The sequence below is a fragment of the Macaca mulatta genome, chromosome 14, assembly GCF_049350105.2.
Source record: "Macaca mulatta isolate MMU2019108-1 chromosome 14, T2T-MMU8v2.0, whole genome shotgun sequence".
NCBI lineage: Eukaryota > Metazoa > Chordata > Mammalia > Primates > Cercopithecidae > Macaca > Macaca mulatta.
The window spans coordinates 46,974,387-46,998,251 of record NC_133419.1 but is presented as its reverse complement, the minus strand read 5'-3'; the positions used below and the strand labels follow the sequence as shown (position 1 = coordinate 46,998,251).

Sequence of the window (23,865 nt, the reverse complement as noted above, 5' to 3'; positions counted from 1 at the left end):
AGAATCATCACATTTGAAGAGATTATGATTGAGCATTTTTGAAGACCACTGAAAAATATCAACCCACAGATTTAAGAAGCCAAATAATCTCAAGATAAATAAATACAGTATCCCTGCCTGGACATATTCTTGTGAAATTAGAGAACACTAAAGGCAAAAAGGAGTTCATAAAAATTGTCAGAGAGAAGATAAATTACCTACAGAAAAGGGAGAGCGTATCAATAGCAGCAGTGAAACCAGAAGACAATGGAATGATATTTTTAATGTGCTAAGGGAGGAGTAAGTGTCAATCTGGAATCTACCCAGCAAAAACATCTTTCAAGAACAAGGACAAAGCTGGGCCTGGTAGCAGACTGAGGCAGAAGGATCACTTTGAGACCAGCCTGGGCAGCATAGTGAAATCTTGTCTCTTAAAAAAAAAAAAAAGGAAGAGTGAATGAAGATATTTTCAGAAATAGACTGAGACAATTACTGTCAGACCCTCCCTAAAGGAAACACAAAAGTATATATCTCAGGCAAAAGAAAAGTGATCTCACATACAAGATCTGTGATGTAAGACAAAAAATGAAGGGCAGAGAAAATGGTAAATATGAAGGCAAATCTAAATAAACATCAATTGTATAAAACTGTAGTCTTGGGGATTAAAAAAATTTTTAATACAGCATATAAATCTACGGGTGAGGGGGTATAGTGATGAATGAAGTAGTGTTCTAAGTTTCCTTTGTCATTAGGGAAGCAGGAAGTGTGGTGATTAACTGAACTTTGATAAGTTAAAAATGTATGTTGTAATTTTTTTTCAAATTTTTGTTATGTTATGTTATGTTATGTTATGTTATGTTATGTTATGTTATTGAGACAAAGTCTCACACTGTCACCCAGGCTGTAGTGCAGTGGTGTGATCTCAGCTCACTGCACCCTCCGCCTCCCAGGTCCAAGTGATTCTCCTGCCTTAGCCTCTCAAGTAGCTGGAATTACAGGTGCCCACCACTGAGCCTGGCTAATTTTTTGTAGTTTTAGTAGAGATGGGGTTTCACCATGTTGGCCAGGCTGGTCTCTAACTCCTGACCTCAGTTGATCTGCCCACCTCAGCCTCCCAAAGTGCTGGGCTTATAGGAGTGAGCCACCATGCCCGGCCTCAAATTTTTAAATAATTTTTAAAGAGGTGAGGTCTAGGTAGGATGCGGTGGCTCATGCCTGTAATCCTTTGGAAGGCTAGGCAGGGAGATCACTTGAGGTCAGGAGTTTGAGACCAGCCTGGCCAACCTGGTGAAATCCCATCTCTACTAAAAATACAAAAATTAGCCAGGCGTGGTGATGCATGCCTATAATCCCAGCTACTCAGGAACCTGAGGCAGGAGAATCACTTTAACCTAGGAGATGGAGGTTGCAGTGAGCTGAGATCATGCTGTTACACTCCAGCCTGGGTGACAAGAGTGAAATTCCATCTCAAAACAAACAAAAAACACAAAGAGATGGGATCTTTCTGTGTTGCGCAGGCTGGTCTCAAACTCCTGGGCCCAACGATCCTTCTGCCTCACTCAGCTGGGATTATAGATGACGTGGTCTAACTTCCGTGACAACTAACAAAAGAACAGAAACTTTTGAATTCGTAAAGGGGTCTGGGCATAGTGGCTCATGCCTGTAATCTCAGCACTTTGGGAGGCCAACGCAGGTGAATCATTTGAGGTCAAGAGTTCAAGACCAGTCTGACCAACATGGTGAAACCCCGTCTGTACTAAAACTACAAAAATTAGCTGCATGTGGTGATGCATGCCCGTAATCCCAGCTACTCAGGAGGCTGAGGCAGGAGAATTACTTGAACACGGGAGGTAGAGGTTGCATTGAGCCAAGATTGCTGACACTACACTCCAGCCTGAGCTATGGAGTGAGACTCTGATCCGAAAAAACAAAAAAATTAGTAAAGAGGAAGAATTAATATTAGATAAACATACCGAACTAATTAAAAAGAAGATAGAAAATAAATGTAAGAGGAGGACAGCATATAAAACTAAAAGTTTAGCAAGGATGACAGACAAAGTTAGTAATCAGAAATTGAGGCCGGGCGCGGTGGCCCACGCCTGTAATCCCAGCACCCTGGGAGGCTGAGGTGGTGGATCACTTAAGGCCAGGAGTTCGAGACCAGCCTGGGCAACATGGCGAGACCCCGTCTCTACTAAAAATACAAAAATTAGCCGGGTGTAGTGGTGCACACCTGTAATCCCAGCCACTTGGTAGGCTGAGGTAGGAGAACTGCTTGAACTCGGGAGGTGGAAGTTGCAGTGAGCCGAGACTGTGGCAGTGCACTCCAGCCTGGGCGACAGAGCGAGACTCCATCTCAAAAAAAAAAAAAAAAAAAAAAAAAAATCCATTGTATTTCTGTATGTCAAAACCAGGCAAAAGAAATGTAAAGCTATTATTTACAATATCATCAAAATAGGAAATACCTGGGATAAGAGCTTTTGTGCAGAAAACATACCACCTCATTAGAAGATGTTAAATGTCAGGCTGGGACCCATGTGGTACCTGTAATCCTAGCACTTTGGGAATCCGAGGCGGAGGCGGGAGTATTGCTTTAGTGGAGGAGTTTAAGACCAGTCTGGGAAACATGGTGAAACCCTGTCTTTACCAAAAATACAAAAATTAGCTGAGCATGGTGATGTATGCCTGAGTCCCAGCTACTCGAGACACTGAGGTGGAAGGTTGGCTTGAGCCTGGGAGGTAGAAGTCATAGTGAACTGAGGTTGCACCATTGCACTCCAGCCTGGGTGACATGTCTCAAAAAAAAAAAAAAAAAATCAAAACCAAAAACAAAAAAAAGCCTCAAAGAATATATTATCTAAATAAATGAGGGGAGGCTGGGTGCAGTAGCTCACGCCTGTAATCCCAGCACTTTGTGAGGCGGAGTCAAGCAGATCCCTTGAGGTCAAGAGTTTGAGACCTGCCTGGCCAACATGGTGAAACCCTGTCTCTGCTGAAAATACAAAAAATTAGCCGGGCATGGTGGCACACACCTGTAGTCCCAGCTACTCGACAGTAAAATAAATAAATGAAGGGATATTCCTTGTTCATAGAAGCTTCAATATTGTAAGCTATCCATTCTTCCCATATTGATTATATGCAATCCTAGTCAAAACCCTGCAGATTTCGTTATTATTGGACACTCCAAGCTGATTCAAGATTTATTATAAAGCACTTATGTGCAGAGACTTAATCAGGAGACAATATAAAAGATTGTTATGTAACACTGATAATTTTCTAGATAAATAGGAAATTTATGGACCTTTAAAATTGTTCTAATGGCAGTAGTTATCATTATGGAAAAAATAAACTGGTACCACACACACACACCCTACCTGATACCACACACAAAAATCAAATCCAGGTTGGTTAAAGACTAAAATGTGAAAAGCAAAACTTCAAAGTTTCTCTTTAGAAGATAACGTAGAATATTCTTATGACCTGAAAGTAGGGACTGATTTAAACACAAAGACACAAAAAGCATAATCAATAAAGAATACAAAGTTAAGAGTGTTCATAAAAATATGATGTAAAAGAGCAAAGAGACAAGCCATAAACTGAGAGAAGATATTTGCAGTGTTAACATCTAACAAAGGAATAGTGTTCAGAATAAAAATACTTGTATTAATATAATGTTTAAGAAAAATATGTACAGCTCAATAGAAAAATCAGAAAAGGCTTCAATAATTTACAAAAGAAGACACTCAAGTGGCTTATGAATACAGGGAACAAAACTCAATAACCAAGCACAGGAAAGTAAAAACCATATCATTATGCCATTACCCACCCACTAGATTGGTAAAAGTGTGATACTGTTTATGAGGATGTAGAACAGTAAGTGCTGTCATACACAGCATGTAGGAGTATAGTAAAACCAATTAAAGAAACAAGTTTGGCCGGGTGCGGTGGTTCACACCTGTAATCCCAGCACTTTGGGCGGCCAAGGTGGGCGGATCACAAGGTCAGGAATTTGAGACCATCCTGACCAACCTAGTGAAACCCCGTCTGTACTAAAAATACAAAAATTAGCCAGGCGTGGTGGTGCGTGCCTGTAATCCCAGCTACTCAGGAGGCTGAGGCAGGAGAATTGCTTGAACCCAGGAGGTAGAGGTTGCAGTGAGCCTAGATCACAGCACTGCACTCCAGCCTGGGCAACAGAGCGAAACTCCATCTCAGACAAAAAAAAAAAAAAAAAGAAAAAAAAGAAAACCCGCAAGTTTGTCATTACCTGGTGAAGTTGAACATGAACATATCCCACAACCCGGAAATTACACTTTTAAGTATATTCCCAAGAAAACTTATGCACATGTGCACTAGGATACGTGCACAAGAATGTATTGTGGTTTACTTTGTAGTAGCCCCAAACTGTAAACAAGTCAATGAATCCCAGTACTAAGTTGTGTATATTATGCAGTGTAATATTGCACAGCAGTGAAATTGAAGGAACTACAGGGACACACATTAACATGGATAAATATCAGATACATAATATTTAGTTAAGGGAATACATGCCTTATGATTCAAAAACAGGTAAAATTTACTATGTAATGCCGGGTGTGGTGGCTCATGCCTGTAATATAGCACTTTGGGAGGCCGAGGTGGGCGGATCACTTGAGGTCAGGAGTTCGCGACCAGGCTGGCCAACATGGCAAAGCCCTGTCTCTACTAAAAATACAAAAATTAGCTGGTTGTGGTGGCACGTGCCTGTAATCCCAGCTACTCAGGAGACTGAGGCAGGAGAATCGCTTAAACCTGGGAGGCGGAAGTTTCAGTGAGCTGAGATCATGGCACTGTACCTGGGTGATAGAGTCGTCTCAAAACAAAACAAAACAATTAATGTGTAATTTAAACATGCATAGGTAGTAAAACTTTTTAAAAAGTGATGTTGTGATTTTTTTGCCAGCCACAAGAATGATTGATAGATATAATCTATTAGAGGCATGCAAGGGCTTCCAAGGTGTTGACAATGTTTTATAAATTTGGGGATTTTTTTGTATTGTTTTTTTTTTAACAGGGTCTTGCTGTGTTGCCCAGGCTGGAGTTCAGGGATGTGATCATAGCTCACCACAACCTCAAACTCTTGAATTCCTGGGTTCAAGCAGTCCTCCCACCTCTGTCTCCGGAGGACAAATGTGAACTAGGTGTTTACTGTGTGGTTTTGGCAGAGTTGTTTAATATTTTTAATTTTTTTCATTAAAAAATTACTATATTTTAGAGACTAGGTCTTGCCCTGTTACCCAGGCTGAAGTGCAGTGGCACGATCTCAGCTCACTGCAATCTCCGCCTCCCAGGTTCAAGTGATTCTTGTGCCTCAGCCTCCCCAGTAGCTGGGATTACAGGTGTGAGCCACCGTGCTTGGCCTTTTGTGTGGTTTTAACAGAGTTGTTTAATGTTTTATAAATTGAATATATATTTCTTATATGTTCTATATGAAATATTTCACAATAGAACATTTTGAAAATACATTTTGTGAGGTCGAATGGGGAAGAGCAATGATGGAACATCGTTGATTATCCACAATTTTTTTTTTTAATTTTTAGTTTAAGAGATGGCTGTTCATGGGCACAATCACAGTGCACTGCAGCCTCTAACTCCTGGGTTTAAGTGACCCTCTTGCTTTGGCTTCCTGTGTAGCTAGGACTACTATGCCCAGCTCCACAGATATTTTAAATTATCTCATATGTACAATGAGTCCAGGTGCCTGGAACATAGAAGGTGCTAAGATATTTATGGGCCAGGCATGATGGCTCACGCCTGTAATCCCAGCACTTTGGGAGCCTGAGGCACGTGGGTCACCTGAGGTCAGGAGTTCAAGACCAACCTGGCCAACATGGCAAAACACTGTTTCTACTAAAGGTACAAAAATTAGCTGGGCGTGGTGGCGGGTCCCTGTAATCCCAGATACTTAGGAGGCTGAGGCAGGAGAATCACTTGAACTGGGAAGGCGTAGGTTTCGGTGAGCCACGATCACGCCATTCCACTCCAGCCTGGGGAACAGAGCAAGACTCCGTCTCAAAAAAAAAAAAAAAGATATTTATATTTATGGAAAGAAGGGAGTAATGTGAAATCAGAACCTATTATTAATATTGTGCTTATGATTAAGTTAGAGGTTTAAATAAGACATAACCATGGGAAGATAACATATGCTCTTATAAGGACTTTTTGATAATTATAGGCAGTAAGTGCTATAAACAAATCTGTGAAGAAAGTGGTATTTATGAATATGATAAATAATGAATGATATGATGGCTTTATGTCTTATTTTTATGTCAGATTTTCCAGGTGCCCCGATCCTGTTAATGCCATCGTTTCCTTATCTGTTGTATATTTTTCTTTCAAAATATAACCACATGTCATTTTTGAATGATATGATAAATGCTTGGGGATATCTAGCAGAGGAATTGGTATTTGAAGAAGTACTTGACTAATAATAATATTAATTGCTAACATTTATTGAACATTTAATACACCCTGTTGAGTACTTAATGTATATTAACTCACTGAGTTATCTTCTTAAGAACCATATTTTTTAAAAGGCTACTAGCGGCCAGGCGTGGTAGCTCATGCCTGTAATCCCAGCACTTTGGGAGCTGAGGCGGGTAGATCATGAGGTCAGGAGTACAAGACCAGCCTGGCCAAGATGGTGAAACCCCGTCTCTACTAAAAATACAAAAATTAGCCGGGTGTGGTGGTGGGCGCCTGTAATCCCAGCTACTTGGGAGGCTGAGGCAGGGAATTGCTTGAACTTGGGAGGCAGAGGTTGCAGTGAGCTGAGATCGCACCACTGCACTCCAGCCTGGGTGACAGAGCAAGATTCCACCTCAGGAAAACAAAAACAAAAACAAGCAAACAAAAAAACGCTATTAGCTTGACCTTGTAGATGAGGAAGTGAGAGTTAGAGGGGTTGGCAAAGTAATTGTCCATGGTTACACAGCTAGTAAGTGGCAAAGTTGGGGAATACAGGCAGTTAGACCTCAGAGCTTTTGCTCCAGACCACTATAGTTTATGGTCTCTTTGTGGTTATATTTACAAAGAAAAATAAAGAACAGGTAAAGAAATGATGGCATTAACAGGACCAGGGCACCTGGAAAATCTGATATAAAAATAAGACATAAAGCTAGTAAGATTATTTGGAGCCAGATTTTTTTTTTTTTTTTTTTTTTTTTTTTTTTTTTGAGATGGAGTCTTGCTCTGTCACTCAGGCTGGAGTGCAGTGGCACAATCTCGGCTCACTGCAACCTCCACCTCCCGGGTTCAAGTGATTTTCCTGCTTTAGCCTCCTGAGTAACTGGGCTTACCACACGTGCCATCACACCCGGCTAATTTTTGTATGTTTAGTAGAGACAGGGTTTTACCATGTTGGCTAGGCTGGTTTTGAATTCCTGACCTCAAGTGATCCACCCATCTCGGCCTCCCAAAGTGCTGGGATTACAGGTGTGAGCCACTGTGCCTGGCCAGAAATGCCATCTTTCTAAATTTGCCTTTCTAGTTAAAATCTTTACTGGGGCAGGAAAAACAGCAGTGTTCATATTTCATAAGTTATCTTCTCTTTTGGATTAGAAAGATACAAGAATCACCATAAATGAAGATGTAACGTTTTAAAAATTAAGTAGATTTCATTTTCTTTTCTTTTTTTCTTTTTTCTTTTTTTTTTTTTTTTTTGAGACAGAGTCTCACTCTGTCACACAGGGTGGAGTGCAGTGGCACGATCTGGGCTCACTGCAACCTCCACCTCCTGGGTTCAAGCCATTCTCCTGCCTCAGCTGCCCTCCCCACCCCCAGCCGAGTAGGTGGGATTACAGGTGCCCACCACCATGCTAAGCTATTTTTTTTTTTTCTTTGGAGACAGAGTCTTGCTCTGTGCGATCTTGCTCACTGTAACCTCTGCCTCCTGGGTTCAAGCAGTTCTCCTGCCTCAGCCTCCTGAATAGCTGGGATTATAGGTGCACGCCACCATGCCTGGCTAATTTTTGTATTTTTAGTAGAGACATGTTGGTTAGGCTGGTCTTGCACTCCTGACCTCAAGTGATCCGCCCACCTCAGCTTCCCAAAGTGATAGAATTAACAGTTGTGAGCCACCACGCCCAGCTATTAGATTTCATTTTCTAAAAGAACGTGAAAAGTTGAAATGAGATAGATATAGAGGATATTTTAAGTAATTTTTTACATCCATATGGTAGATAACTTTCAGCTATATAGTGCTTTTTTAAAAAGTCCAGTATGAGGCCACATGTGGTGGCTCATGCCTATAATCACAGCACTTTGGGAGGCCGAGGTAGGTGGATCAGTTGAGGTCAGGAGTTCGAGACAAGCCTGGCCAACATGGTGAAACCCCATCTCTCCCCAAAAATACAAAATTTAGCTGTGTGTGATGGTGTGTGCCTGTAGTGCCAGTTACTCAGGAGGCTGATGTGGGAGAATCGAACCTGAGAGGCAGACGTTGCAGTGAGCTGAGATGGTACCACTGCACTCCAGTCTGGGCAACAGAGTGAGATCCTATCTCAGAAAAAAAAAAAAAAAAGTCCAGTATGAGTTAGTAAGTGCTACATAGTAGTGACATTGTATTCAACAGGTGAAACAACTGGTCATTTAGTACATAGTTTATTTTCTTGTGTGGGTCAAGAACTTGTGATTGAAACCCAGTCCCTTACAATATTAGAAGTAAATACATTCTCACTCTTAGACTCCTGAAACAGACACATAAATTCTCAGAGTTCTAAGTCTTCATTCATTTTGGTCTTTCTTTTTTTTTTTTTTTTTTTTTTGAGACAGAGTCTTGCCAGGCTGGAGTGCAGTGGTGTGATCTTGGCTGACTGCAACCTCCGCCTCCCAGGTTCAAGCGATTCTCCTGCCTCAGCCTCCCAAGTAGCTGGGACTATAGGCATGTGCTGTCACGCCCAGCTAATTTTTGTATTTTTAGTAGAGACAGGATTTTACCATGTTGGCCAAGATGGTCTTGATCTCTTAACCTCGTAACCTGCCCACCTTGGCCTCTCAAAATTCTGGATTACAGGCGTGAGCCACCACGCCCGGCCTCATTTTGGTGTTTCTAAGAAGGCAGAGAGCTGACTTTCATTGCCTTGGGCCTTCATAACACATGGGAATTTGGGCAAAAGGGGGTGTTAGTTTCTATTGTTATAAAAATTTTTGAGGTAGCTATGTGAAAGTTGGCAAGTCATAGTGACAAGGCTTCCTTCAGATTATACAGGTTAGAAAAGTCCATTCATCTCCAAAATGCCAGACATAAAGGTACATGGATACTTTAATATAGTACAAAGAATATACAATAGAGTTTTAAGGAGTTAAGGCACAGTGGTTATGGTAATCTTGATCCAAATATAGTATTTTGTTTCCTTTTTAGATTACAGTGTATCTGCAAACTCCAGAATAGTTATTGTCACAGCAGGTGCAAGGCAGCAGGAGGGAGAAACTCGCCTTGACCTGGTCCAACGTAATGTGACTATCATGAAATCAATAATTCCTGCCATAGTCCATTATAGTCCTGATTGTAAAATTCTTGTTGTTTCAAATCCAGGTGAGTCTTCTCTCTTACCTTCTATTGCATAAGGATGATCTTTCCATACCATTCCCTTAAAATAATCAACTTCATTGAGGTAACATTTATGTACAATAAATTGCACTCATTTAAAGTATATAATGCAATGAGTTTTGATAAAAGTAATCACTCATGAAACTACCACCATGATCAGGATACAAAACATTTCAGTTACCTCTGAAAGTTTTCTTGTGCCTCTTTGCAGTTCATCTCTCATTCTGCCCTGGCCCCAATTTCTGGAATTTTATATGAATGGAATCATGCTGAATGTAATTTTTTCTACCTGACTTCTTTAACCCAGCATAATTATTTTGGGATTCATCCATATTATTGAGTGTATCATATTCCTTTTTTAGTGCCAAAGTATTCTTTTGTTTATACATTTTTCTTTTTCTTTTTTTTTTTTTTTGAGATGGAGTCTCACTCTGTCCCCCAGGTAGGAGTGCAGTGGTGTAATCTTGGCTCAGTGTAACCTCTGCCTCCCAGGCTCAATTGATCCTCCCACCTCAGGCTCCGCAGTAGCTGGGACCACAGGCATGTCCCACCACACCCAGCTAATTTTTGTATTTTTGGTAGAAGTGGGGTTTCACCATTTTGTCCAGGCTGGTCTGGAACTCCTAAGCTCAGGCAGTCTACTCGCCTTGGCCTCCCAAAGTGCTGGGATTACAGATGTGAGCCACTGCACCCAGCCATTATTTATACATTTAAATTGCTATTTTATTCATGTGTTTTTTGTTTATTCATCTTTTGAAACATATTGAGGTTATTTCCAGTTTTGGACTATTATGAATGAAACTAATATCATAATTTGTGTGTAAGTATTTGTGTGGTCATATGTCTTTATTTCTCTTGGGTAAATAACTGGGAGTAACATAGGTAGGTTATATGGTAGGTATATGTTTAACTCTATCAGATATTACCAAACCGGTTGGGCATTGTGGCTCATGCCTGTAATCCTAGCACTTTGGGAGGCTGAAGCAGAAGGATCGCTTGAACCTAGGAGTTTGAGACCAGTGTGGGCAACATGTACAACCTTGTCTGTACATAAAATAAAGTAAAAAAGCTGGGTATGAAGATTGCATAAGCCTGAGAGGTCTAGGCTGCAGTGAGCTGTGGTTGTGCCACTGCACTCCAGCCTGAGTGGCAGAGTGAGACCTTGTCTCAAACAAACAAACAAACAAACACAAACAGAAACAAACAACCAAAAAAGAAAAAAAACAAAGTTTTAAATTTTAGCCAATCCAGGCCAGGCATGGTGGCTCACACCTGTAATACCAGCAATACTTTGGGAGCCTAAGGCAGGTGGATTACCTGAGGTCAGGAGTTCAAGACTAGCCTGGCCAACATAGTGAAACCCCATCTCTACTAAAAATACAAAAATTAGCCGGGCATGGTGGCAGCCACCTTTAATCTCAGCTACTTGGGAAGCTGAGGCAGGAGAATCACTGGAACCCTGGAGGTAGAGGTTGCAGTGAGCCGAGATCATGCCAGTGCACTCCAGCCTGGGTGACGAGAGCCAGACTCTGTCTCTAAATAAATAAATAAATGAATAAGGTAGGTGCGGTGGCTTACGCCTATAATCCCAGCACTTTGGGAGGCTGAGGTGGTGGATCACTTGAGGTCGGGAGTTTGAGACCAGCCTGACCAACATATAGAAACCCCATCTCTATTAAAAATACAAAATTAGCCAGGTGTGTGGTGATGCATGCCTGTAATTCCAGCTACTCAAGAGGCTGAGGCAGGAAAATCACTTGAACCTGGGAGGTGGAAGTTGTGGTGAGTCAAGATGGTACCATTGCACTCCGGCCTGGGCAACAAGAGTGAAACTCTGTCTCAAAAAATAAAAATAAAAATAAATAAATAAAATAAAATAAAATTTAGCCAATCCAGTATCATTGTGTGTGTTTGTGTGTGTGTGTGTGTGTGTTTTGTTTTGTTTTGTTTTTTGTTTTTGAGATGGAGTCTTTCTGTGTCTCCCAGGCTGGAGTGCAGTGGCATGACCTTGGCTCACTGCAACCTCCCTGTTGCAGGTTCAAGTGATTGTCCTGTTCAGCCTCCCATTTTGCTGGGACTTCAGGTGCATACCACCACGCCTGGCTAGTTTTTGTATTTGTAGTTTTAGTAAAGACGAGGTTACACCATGTTGGCCAGGCTGGTCTCAAACTCCTGACCTCAGGTGATCTGCCTGTCTTGATCTCCCAAAGTGCTGGGATTACAGGCATGAGCCACTGTGCCCAGCTAGGGTTTTCAAGGTAAATGATCATATCGTCAGCAAACAGGGATAGTTTGACTTCCACTTTACCAATTTGGATGTCCTTTATTTCTTTCTCTTGTCTGATTGCTCTGGCTAGGACTTCCAGTAGTATGTTGAAGAAGAGTGGTGAGAGTGGGCATCCTTGTCTTGTTCCTGTTCTCAGAGGGAATGTTTTCAACTTTTTCCCCATTCAGTATTATATTGGCTGTGGGTTTGCTATATATGGCTTTTTTTTTTTTTTTTTTTTTTTTTTTGAGACGGAGTCTGGTGCGATCTCGGCTCACTGCAACCTCTACCTCCTGGGTTCAAGCAATTCTCCTGTCTCAGCCTCCCAAGTAGCTGGACCACAAGTGCACATTACCACACTCAGCTATTTTTTGTATTTTTAGTAGAGACAGAGTTTCACCATATTGGCCTGGCTGGTCTTGAACTCCTGACCTCAGGTGATCCACCTGCCTCGGCCTCCCAAAGTGCTGGAATTACAGGTGCGAGCCACCATGCCCGGCCCATAGATGGCTTTTATTCCATTAAGGTATGTCCCTTGTATGCTGATTTTGCTGAGGGTTTTAATCATGAAGGGATGCTGGATTTTGCTGAATGGTTTTTCTGCATCTATTGAGATGATCATGTGATTTTTGTTTTTAATTCTGCTTATGTAGTATATCACGTTTATTGACTTGTGTATGTTGAACCATCCCTGCATCCCTGGTAGGAAACCCACTTGATCATGGTGGATTATCTTTTTGACGTGTTGTTGGATTCGGTTAGCTAGTATTTTGTTAAGGATTTTAACATCTATGTTCATGAAGGATATCGGTCTGTGGTTTTCTTTTTTGATTGTGTCCCTCCCTGGTTTTGGTATTAGGGTGATACTGGTGATAGAATGAATTAGGGAAGGTTCCTTCTTTCTCTGTCTTGTGGAATAGTGTCAAAAGGATTGGTACCAATTCTTCTTTGAGTGTCTGGTAGAATTCTGCTGTGAATCTATCTGGTCCTGGACTTCTTTTTGTTGGTAATTTTTAATTACCATTTCATTCTTGCTGCTTGTTATTGGTCTATTCAGGGTATCTAATTATTCCTGATTTAAGCCAGGAAGGTTGTATATTTCCAGGAATTTGTCCATCTCTTCTAGGTTTTCTAGTTTATGTGCGCAAAGGTGTACATAGTAGCCTTGAACGATCAGTGGTGTCAGCTGTAATATCTCCTGTTTCATTTCTTAATGAGGTTATTTGGATTTGCTCTTCTTTTTTTTTGAAATGGAGTTTTGCTCTTTCACCCAGGCTGGAGTGTAAGGGCGCAATTTCGGCCCAGTGCAACCTGTGCCTCCCAGGTTCAAGTGATTCTCCCACCTCAGCCTCCCGAGTAGCTGGGATTACAGGTGTCTGCCACCATGCCCAGCTAATTTTTTTATTTTCAGTAGAGATGGGGTTTCATCACGTTGGCCAAGCTCGTCTGGAACTCCTGACCTCAGGTGATCCACCCGTCTTGCCTCCCAAAGTGCTGGGATTACAGGTGTGAGCCACTGCACCCGGCCTGCTCTCTTCTTTTCTTGGTTAATCTTGCTAATAGTCTATCAATTTTATTTATCTTTTCAAAGAACCAGCTTTTTGTTTCATTTATCTTTTGTATTTTTTTGTTTCAATTTCATTTAGTTCTGCTCTGATCTTGGTTATTTCCTTTCTTCTGCTGGGTTTGGGTTTGGTTTGTTCTTGTTTCTCTAGTTCCTTGAGGTGTGACCTTAGATTGTCTGTTTATGGTCTTTCAGACTTTTTGATGTAGGCATTTAGGGCTATACACTTTCCTCTTAGCATCACCTTAGCTGTATCCCAGTGGTTTTGATAGGTTGTATCATTACTGTCATTCAGTTAGAAGAATTTTTAATTTCTATCTTGATTTCATTTTTGACCCAATGCTTATCCAGTAGCAGGTTATTTAATTTCCATGTATTTGCGTGGTTTGGAAGGTTCCTTTTGGAGTTGATTTCCAGTTTTATTCCACTGTGGTCTGAGAGTGCTTGATATAATTTCAATTTTCTTAAATTTATTGATGCTCGTTTTATGGCCTATCATATGGTCTATCTTGGAGAAAGTTCCATGTGCTGTTGAATAGAATGTGTATTCTGTGGTTGTTGGATGAAATGTGCTGTATATATCTGTTAAATCCATTTGTTCCAGGGTATAGTTTAAATCCACTGTTTCTTTGTTGACTTTCTGTCTTGATGACCTGTCTATTGCTGTCAGAGGAGTATTGAAGTCCCCCACTATTATTGTGTTGCTGTCTATCTTGTTTCTTAGGTTTATTAGTAAATGTTTTATAAATTTGGGAGCTCCAGTGTTAGGTGCATATATGTTTAGGACTGTGATATTTTCCTGTTGGAAGAGCCCTTGACCATTATATAATGTCCCTCTTTGTCTCTTTTAACCACTGTTGTTTTAAAGTTTGTTTCGTCTAATATAAGAATCGCTACCCCAGCTCGCTTTTGGTGTCCATTTGCATGAAATGCCTTTTTCCACCCCTTTAAGTTTATGTGAGTCCTTGTATGTTAGGTGAGTCTCCTGAAGACAGGAGATAGTTGGTTGGTTAGTTCTTATCCATTCTGCAGTTCTGTATCTTTTAAGTGGAGTATTTAGGCCATTTACATTCAGTGTTAGTATTGAAATGCGAGATACCATTGTATTCATCGTGCTTTTCATTGCCTGTGTACTTTGGGTTTTTGTTTGTTTGTTTTTGCATTTTAACTTGTGTTTTTGTTTTATAGGTCCTGTGTGATTTATGCTTTAAGGAAGTTCTGGGCCGGGCTCAGTGGTTTATGCCTGTAATCCCAGCATCTTGGGAGGCCATGGTGGGCGGATCACCTGAGGTCAGGAGTTCAAGACCAGCCTGCCCAACATAGTGAAACCCTGTCTCTACTAAAAATGCAAAAATTAGCTGGGCTTGGTGGTAGGCACCTGTAGTTCCAGCTACTCGGTAGGCTGAGGCAGGAGAATTGTTTGAACCTGGGAGGCAGAGGTTGCCGCGAGCTGAGATCATGCCACTGCACTCCAGCCTGGGCGACAGAGTGAGACTCATCTCAAAAAAAGGAAAGAAATAAATTAAAAAAAAAAAAAAAGAGGTTCTGTTTTGATGTGTTTCCAGGATTTGTTTCAAGATTTAGAGCTCCATTTAGCAGTTCTTATAGTGGTGGCTTGGTAGTGGCAAATTCTCTCAGCATTTGTTTGTCTGAAAATGACTGTATCTTTCCTTCATATATGATTCTTAGTTTCACTGGATACAACATTCTTGGCTGATAATTGTTTTGTTTGAGGAGGCTGAAGATAGGGCCCCAATCCCTTCTAGGTTGTAGGGTTTCTGCTGAGAAATCTGCTGTTAATTTGATAGGTTTTCCTTTATAGGTTACCTGGTACTTCTGTCTCACAGCTCTTAAGATTCTTTCCAAGGCCGGGCGCGGTGGCTCAAGCCTGTAATCCCAGCACTTTGGGAGGCCGAGACGGGCGGATCACGAGGTCAGGAGATCGAGACCATCCTGGCTAACACGGTGAAACCCCGTCTCTACTAAAAAATACAAAAAACTAGCTGGGCGAGGTGGCAGGCGCCTGTAGTCCTAGCTACTCGGGAGGCTGAGGCAGGAGAATGGCGTGAACCCGGGAGGCGGAGCTTGCAGTGAGCTGAGATCCGGCCACTGAACTCCAGCCTGGGCGGCAGAGCGAGACTCCGTCTCAAAAAAAAAAAAAAAAAGATTCTTTCCTTTGTCTTAACTTTGGGTAACCTAATGACAGTGTGCTAAGCAAAGATCTTTTTGTGATGAATTTCCCAGGTGTTCTTTGTGCTTCTTGTATTTGCATGTCTAGGTCTCTAGCAAGGCTGGGGTGGTTTTCCTTGATTATCTCCCCAAATACCAAATATGTTTTCTAAGCTTTTAGAATTGTCTTCTTCCTCAGGAACACTGATTATTCTTAGGTTTGGTTGTTTATCATAATCCCAGACGTCTTGGAGGCTTTGTTCATACCTTCTTATTCTTTTTTTTTGTCTTTGTTGGATTGGGTTAATTTGAAGACCTTGTATTCGAGCTCTGAATTTCTTTCTTCTACTTGTTCAATTCTATTGCTGAGACGTTCCAGAGCATTTCACAAATCTAAAAGTGTGTCCAGAGTTTCCTGAATTTTTGATTGTTTTTTCTTTAAGCTACTTATTTAGGTGACTATTTCTCCCTTCACTTCTTGTATCATTTTTTGGATTTCCTTGCATTGGGCTTCACCTTTCTCTGGTCCCTCCCTGATGAGCTTAATAGCTAACCTCCTGAATTATTTTTCAGGTAAACCAGGGATTTCTTCTTGGTTTGGATCCATTTCTGTTGAACTAGTGTGATTTTTGGGGGGATGTTGACGAATCTTATTTTGTTACATTACCAAAGTTGCTTTTCTGGTTCCTTCTTAGCCTCACAAGTAGCTGGGAATGTGAGTGTGTGCCACCATGTCTGGCTAATTTTTGTATTTTTTGGTAGAGACTGTTTCACCATGTTGGCCAGGCTGGTTTCAAAGTCTTGGCCTCAGGTGATCCACCCACCTAAGCCTCCTAAAGTGCCGGGATTACAGGCATGAGCCCCCATACCTGGCCAGTGATTTGCTTCACTTTGTAGTAAATCTGTATTTGACTCTAAAACAATTCATCTATCTGTTCAGGAAAAAAATTTTTTTTAAGTTACACTGAATCTTTTTCTAACATGAAATTTTTCTTCTTAGTGGATATTTTGACATATATAGTCTGGAAGATAAGTGGCTTGCCTATAACTCGTGTAATTGGAAGTGGTTGTAATTTAGACTCTGCCCGTTTCCGTTACTTAATTGGAGAAAAGTTGGGTGTCCACTCCACAAGCTGCCATGGTTGGATTATTGGAGAACATGGTGATTCTAGCGGTAAGTATAAATCTATTATTATTATGTGACTACCCTTCTTATCTCTAATAATGCTTATTTCCTTTAAAGTTTTTTTTTCCTGATATTAATATAGTTGTATAAGTTTCATTTTGTTGGTACTTTCCTGGTGTAACTTTTACTGTTCCTTTACTTTCAATCTTTTGCATCATTGATTTAGCTATCTTTCATAAAATAGTCCACAAAACATATAGCTGTTTTAAAGTCAATATGAGTGTTTCTCTTATCTGTAATACATTTTTATTTATTGTGTTTTTTTAAAACAGCTTTATTAAGACATAATTCATGATATGGTTTGGATCTGTGTCCCTGCCCAAATCTCATGTTGAATTGTAATCTCCAGTGTGGGAGCTGGGGCCTGGTGGGAGGTGGTTGGATCATGGAGGCAGGTTCTCATGGTTTAACACCATCCAACTTGGTACTGTTTTCACAATAGTGAGTTCTCGTGAGGTCTGGTCGTTTAAAAGTGTGTGGCACCACCCCCCTCTCTCCCTCCTTCTCCTGCTGTAGCCATATAAGACACTCCTGCTTCCCCTTCACCTTCTTCCGTGATTGAAAGTTTCCTGAGACCTCCCAGGAAGCCAAACAGATGCCAGCATTGTGCTTCCTGTACAGCTTGCAGAACTGTGAGCCAGTTAAATCTCTTTTCTTTGTAAGTTGCCCAGTCTTAGGTATTTCTTTTTTTTTTTTTTTTTTTTTTTTTTGGAGACGGAGTCTCGCTCTGTCGCCCAGGCTGGAGTGCAGTGGCCGGATCTCAGCTCACTGCAAGCTCCGCCTCCCGGGTCTACGCCATTCTCCTGCCTCAGCCTCCCGAGTAGCTGGGACTACAGGCGCCCGCCACCTCGCCCGGCTAGTTTTTTGTATTTTTTAGTAGAGACGGGGTTTCACCGTGTTAGCCAGGATGGTCTCGATCTCCTGACCTCGTGATCCGCCCGTCTCGGCCTCCCAAAGTGCTGGGATTACAGGCTTGAGCCACCGCGCCCGGCCTAGGTATTTCTTTATAGCAATGTGAGAATGGACTAATACAATTCACATACCATAAAATTCAACCAGCAAAATATAGAATTCTTGAGTTTCTGATATATTCACAGGGTGAATCAGAAATATAGCATCACCACAATCTAAATACAGAATATTTTCATCAGCCCAAAATGAAATCCACATTCTTTCCACTACCCTAGCCCCAGGCAACCACTAATCTACTTTCTCACTCTGTATATTTATTTATTCCAGAGTTTTCATGTAAATGAAATAATATGTGATTTTAACTCTTGAGGCCACACCAACCTCTCTTTTTAAACACTTAGTCTCTGCTACATGGTTAGAACTTTATACTTTTTACAGTGTTCCTTAATTGTGTCATGTGTGTAAATCTTCTTTCCATCATGGCAATAAACCAATTGAGAATAAATACCATTTGTTCAAACATTCATTCATTTATTCAAAACATTTAAAGTGCTCTTTTCTTTGTAATCTAAGACCCATAATGTAACAAATACTTTGATTTGATTTGGACAAATATTTCTTCAACCAGAGCCTTACTTTGACCCTGTTGGCTTGTGGTATTGTCCTAACACAGTTATTTTTCCTGAAGGTCATTAAAACTAATTTTCTCTGGTATATTTTAATTTCTCACATTTAATATTCTATAACTTTATTTTTAGAAAACAGTATATTCTGATTAGTATTAATTTGAACATATTTAGTATTCTGTTTAGCATGATTTTTCTGTTTCCTTTCTCTTTTTCTGCTTTCTATTGGATCTACTTTCTTTAATTTCCTCTAATACTTTGGATTATACACTTACCTTGTAAATGGTTATCTGTAAATTTTTAACATTAATACTTGATCTCAGATGATAAATTTATTTACTGTCCTTTGGGATATACAAAGATCTGTTTTTTTTTGTTTTGTTTTTTTTCTTTTTGAGACAGAGTTTTGCTCTTGTTGCGCAGGCTGGAGTGCAATGACGCGATCTCAGCTCACCGCAACCTTCGCCTCCTGGGTTCAAGCAATTCTCCTGCCTCAGCCTCCTGAGCAGCTGGGATTACAAGCATGTGCCACCACACCCAGCTAATTTTGTATTTTTGGTAGAGACAGGGTTTCTACCAAACATGGAATTCAAACTCCTGATGCAAACCTGACCATGTTGGTCAGGCTGGTCTCGAACTCCTGACCTCAGGTGATCCACCCGCCACAGCTTCCCAAAGTGCTGGGATTACAGGCATGAGCCACTGCGCCGGGTCCCGATAATACAAAGATCTTAGAATGCTTTTAGTTTGATCATCCTCTTTTTTATGATGTTGACACCATCCTCTTTCTGTCATACATGTAATTATTAATTCCTTTTCTGTACCCATACTGTTCTTATATCCCTCAAACTAGTTATAATTATTATTAATAGTTAATACTTGTTTTGATTCAAGTACAGGTTTGCCAGTTGTGTTGCTTATCTTTATTTTCTCCATCTAACTTCTTCACCTGGGTTCAATTTACTTCTTCCTGAACTCTATCCTATTGGTGTGGTTTATATGACTGTTTTAGTCTCACCTTATTCTGGAATGACAGGTTAGTTGGATGTGAGACTCTAGATTGACAGTTATTCCTCCCTGGCTCTTTTTTACTATTGAGAAGTATGGTATTAATTTGGTATTCTTTTCCCTCTAATTGTTTATATTTTATCAGTTCTTTTCTTTGTTTATACTGCATTTGGCATATTGCTTAAAAATATGTATGTTGCTTAAAAATGCCTCCTATACCACACAATTATAAATAAATTCTACTACATATTTTCTAACAACTTTATAATTTTATTTCTTACATTTCCCTCTTTTATGCATTTGAAACCTATTTTTATGTATGGTGTAAGGTGGTGTTTTAGGCCTTTTTTGTGTTGCGGTAAAGAAATACCTGGCCAGGGCCTGGTGCGGTGGCTCACGCCTGTAATCCCAGCACTTTGGGAGGCTGAGGTGGGCGGATCACAAAGTCAGGAGATGGAGACTATCCTGGCTAACACGGTGAAACCCCATCTCTACTAAAAATACAAAAAGTTAGCCGGGCATGGTGGCGGGTGCCTGTAGTCCCAGCTACTCAGGAGGCTGAGGCTGGAGAGAATGGCGTGAACCTGGGAGATGGAGCTTGCAGTGAGCCGAGATCGTGCCACTGCATTCTATCCTGGGCGACAGAGTGAGACTCTGTCTCAAAAAAAAAAAAAAAAAAGAAAGAAAAGAAAGAAAAAGAAATACCTGACAAGGAGTCGTGGCTCATGCCTGTAATCCCAGCACTTTTGGAGGCCAAGGCATGTGGATCACTTGAGGCCAGGAGGTTAAGACCAGCCTGGCCAACATAGCAAAACCCCATCTCTACTAAAAATACAAAAAAAAATCTGGGTGTAGTGACACACACCTGTAATCCCACCTGCTTCGGAGGCTGAAACAGAAGAATCCCTTGAATCTGGGAGGTGGAGGTTGCAGTGAGCCAAGATCAAACCACTACGCTGCAGCCTGGATGAAAAAGACAAAAAAAAAAGAAAAAAGAAATACCTGAGGCTGAGTAATTTGTAAAGAAAAGAGGTTTAATTTAGCTTGTGCTTCTGCAGGTTGTACAGGCATGGCTCCAAGGTATACTCTTGATGAGGGCCTCAGGAAGCTTGCAATCATGGCAGAAAGCAAAGGAGGAGTAGATGTGTCATATGGTGAGGGTGGAAACGAGAGAGAGAGAGGAGGTGCCATACGCTTTTAAACAACCAGATCTCACATGAACTCAGAGTGAAGACTCACTCATCAGCGGGGGATGATGCTAAGCTATTCATGAGGGATCAGCGCCCATGATCAGACACTTCCCACCTCCAACGCTAGGGGTTACATTTCAACATGACATTTGGAGGGGACAAACATCTGAACCATATCAAGTGGCAAACCTAACTTAAAAAGATAACATGGAATTCAAACTCCTGATGCAATATTGGGAAGAAGAGTTTATTTTAACATTTGTATTTTTTAGTGCCCTTATGGAGTGGGGTGAATGTTGCTGGTGTTGCTCTGAAGACTCTGGACCCTAAATTAGGAACAGATTCAGATAAGGAACACTGGAAAAATATCCATAAACAAGTTATTCAAAGGTAATAGTTCCTATTAAGTTTCTTAATGCCTTAATAATCAGTCTTAAGAATACGTATCACAGACAAAAATCAAATAGTTGATCTTTGCCTTTTGTGAGATAAATAACTCCAGTCTTCTGAAAATCACTAAATTCAGACTTATACATAGCTTTCTTTTTGGGGGCATTTGTCAAAAAGAAAAAGTACTTATTATTTCACAACTCATATATTTGAGATATAAAAGCATAGTGATTATGACAGTGGACTTTGGAGCCAGGTTGTCCAGGTTTGAAACCTTCATCATTTATTAGTGATATGATATTGGGAAATTACTTAAAATATCAGAAGTTGTTTACTCATCTTCAAAATGGGGATAATTATAGAACCTACTTTACAGGGCTACTATAGAGAGTAAATAAGTTAGTACTATTTTATGTAAAATGCTAGAACCAGCCAAGAACTTATTAAATGTTCATCATTTGACTAGATGAAACATTAAGCTAATGCAGATGATCAGAAATCAATATGATTTTCTTATAAGTGAAGCATCTAACTCCATATGTATTAGCCTTAACAGCACACAGGATTATTCTTCATGCTTTAGTCAAGAGTCAAGTTACATATTAATAGAAGTTATAGAACTTAAAAATTGGCTGGGTGGGGGGTGGCTCACACCTGTAATTCCAGCACTTTGGGAGGCCAAGGAGGGTGGATCACCTGAGGTCAGGAGTTCGAGACCAGCCTGACCAACATGGTAAAACCCTGTATCTAAAAATACAAAAATTAACTGGGTGTGTTGATGGGTGCCTGTAATCCCAGGTACTTGGGAGGCTGAGGCAGGAGAATCGCTGGAACCCAGGAGGCAGAGGTTGCAGTGAGCCAAGACAGCGCCATTGTGGTCCAGCCTGGGTGACAAGAGTGAAACTCCATCTCAAAAAAAAGAAGTTAAAAATCACTTTTGGATGTTCACAGCTTGGAATATTGAACTTAACAAAAACCACAAGTCTACTATATGTATGCTTATGATAAAACCCTACAAAAATGTGTAAGAGACTGGGCGCGGTGACTCATGCCTATAATCCCAACAATTTGGGAGGCCAAGGTGGGTAGATCACCTGAGGTCAGGAGTTCTAGACCAGCCTGGCCAACATGGTGAAACCCGTCTCTACTAAAAAAAATAATAATAATAACAAAAATTAGCCAGGTGTGGTGGTGTGTGCCTGTAATCCCAGCTACTTGGGAGGCTGAGCCATGAGAATTGCTTGAACCCAGGAGGCGGAGGTTGCAGTGAGCCAAGATTGTGCCACTGCACTCCAGCCTGGGCAATAGAGCAAGACTCTGTCTCAGAAAATAAATAAATAAATAAATAAAACAAAATAATAGGCTGGGTGCAGTGGCTCATGCCTGTAATCCCAGTATTTTGGAAGACGGAGGTGGGCCGATCATGAGGTCAGGAGATCAAGACCATCCTGGCCAACATGTTGAAACTCTGTCCCTACTAAAATACAAAAAAAAAAAAAAAATTAGCCGGCTCTGGTGGTGTGCACCTGTAATCCCAACTACTCAGGAGGCTGAGGCAGGAGAATCGCTTGAACCCGGGTGGCAGTGGTTGCAGTGAGCTGAGATCTCACAGCTGTACTCCAGGCTGGCGACAGAGCAAGACTCTGTCTCAAAGAAAACAAACAAACAAACAAATAAAATAAAAAATAAAACAAAAATGTGTAAGAATTAGGGCAGAGACTAAAAAGTCACATAATATAACAAAAAAGTGATCATGGTGAGTTTTTATTCTCTTAAATGCCTTTTAGTTTTAAAAGTTTATATTATTTTATTTTTGGTTATAAAAAGTAACATGGCAATGTGTATGAGTACAGAGCTTCAGTTTGGGAAGATGAAAACATTTGAGAGAGGATAGTGGTAATGACTGCACAGCAGTGTTAATGTACTTAATGCCACTAAACTGTATACTTAAAAAATTGTTAAGATGATAAATTTTACCACAGTTAAAAAAGCAGTTAAGGCTGGGTGCAGTGGCTGACATCTGTAATCCCAACACTTTGGGAGGCTGAGGTAGGAGGATTGTTTGAGGCCAGGAGTTTCAGATCAGCTGGGGCAACAGAGTGAGATCATGTCTCCACAAAAAATTTTTAAAAATTAGCCAGGCATGGTATATGCCTGTAGTCCCAGCTACTGGGGTACCTGAGGCAGGAAGATCACTTGAGCCCAGGAGTTTTAGGCTCAATTCAAACTAGCAGAGGTATGATCACACCACTGCACACTAGCCTGGACAGCAGAGAAAGATCCTGTCTCTCTAAAAAAAAATTAAAATTAAAAAAATTAAAAAATTAACTAGGTGTGGTGTTGCATACCTGTAGTCTTAGCTACCTGGGAGGTTGAGATGGGAGGATTACTTGAGCCCAGGAATGCCAGGTTGCAATGAACAATGATAGTCCACTGCATTTCAATGTGGGCAACAGAGTGAAACCTTGTCTCTTAAATAAAACAAAAACAAAAAACCAAACAACAACAATATTAAAAGTATATAGCCACTAATTGTTGTCTGAAATTCAGACTGTCCAACTCACAGGACATAATAGGTTTTCACCTAGCATTAAGTTTATCTAGCATGGTGAAAGGATACCAGGAAGAAAACACAGTATAGCATATCAGTATCTTCTTTAGAAGGTATTTCAATGTGGCCAGGTGTGTTGGCTCATGCCTATAATCCCAGCACTTTGGGAGGCTGAGGTGTGTAGATCACTTCATAAGGTCAGAAGTTTGAGACCAGCCTGGCACAACATGGTGAAACCCTGTCTCTACTGAAAATACAAATTTTAGCCGGGCTTGGTGGCAGGCGCCTGTAATCCCAGCTATTCGGGAGGCTGAGGCATCACTTGAACCCGGGAGGTGGAGGTTGCTGTGGGCTGAGATCACACCGCTGCACTCCAGCCTGGGTGACAGAGGGAGACTCCGTCTAAAAACAAAACAAAACAACAGTATTGCAATG

At 40.9% G+C, this 23,865-nt stretch overlaps 1 protein-coding gene across 2 annotated transcripts in view; it reads left to right on the top strand.

Moving 5' to 3' along the window:
• The window catches only part of LDHC (lactate dehydrogenase C), a 48,419-nt gene that overhangs the window by 9,084 nt on the left and 15,470 nt on the right, over positions 1 to 23,865 (top strand). For both annotated transcript variants that reach the window (XM_028833571.2, XM_028833574.2), the window contains exons 4-6: positions 9,380 to 9,553; positions 16,568 to 16,741; positions 20,762 to 20,879. In XM_028833571.2, coding sequence (XP_028689404.1) covers positions 9,380 to 9,553; positions 16,568 to 16,741; positions 20,762 to 20,879 — 466 coding nt within the window. The remainder of the gene's footprint in view (positions 1 to 9,379; positions 9,554 to 16,567; positions 16,742 to 20,761; positions 20,880 to 23,865) is intronic.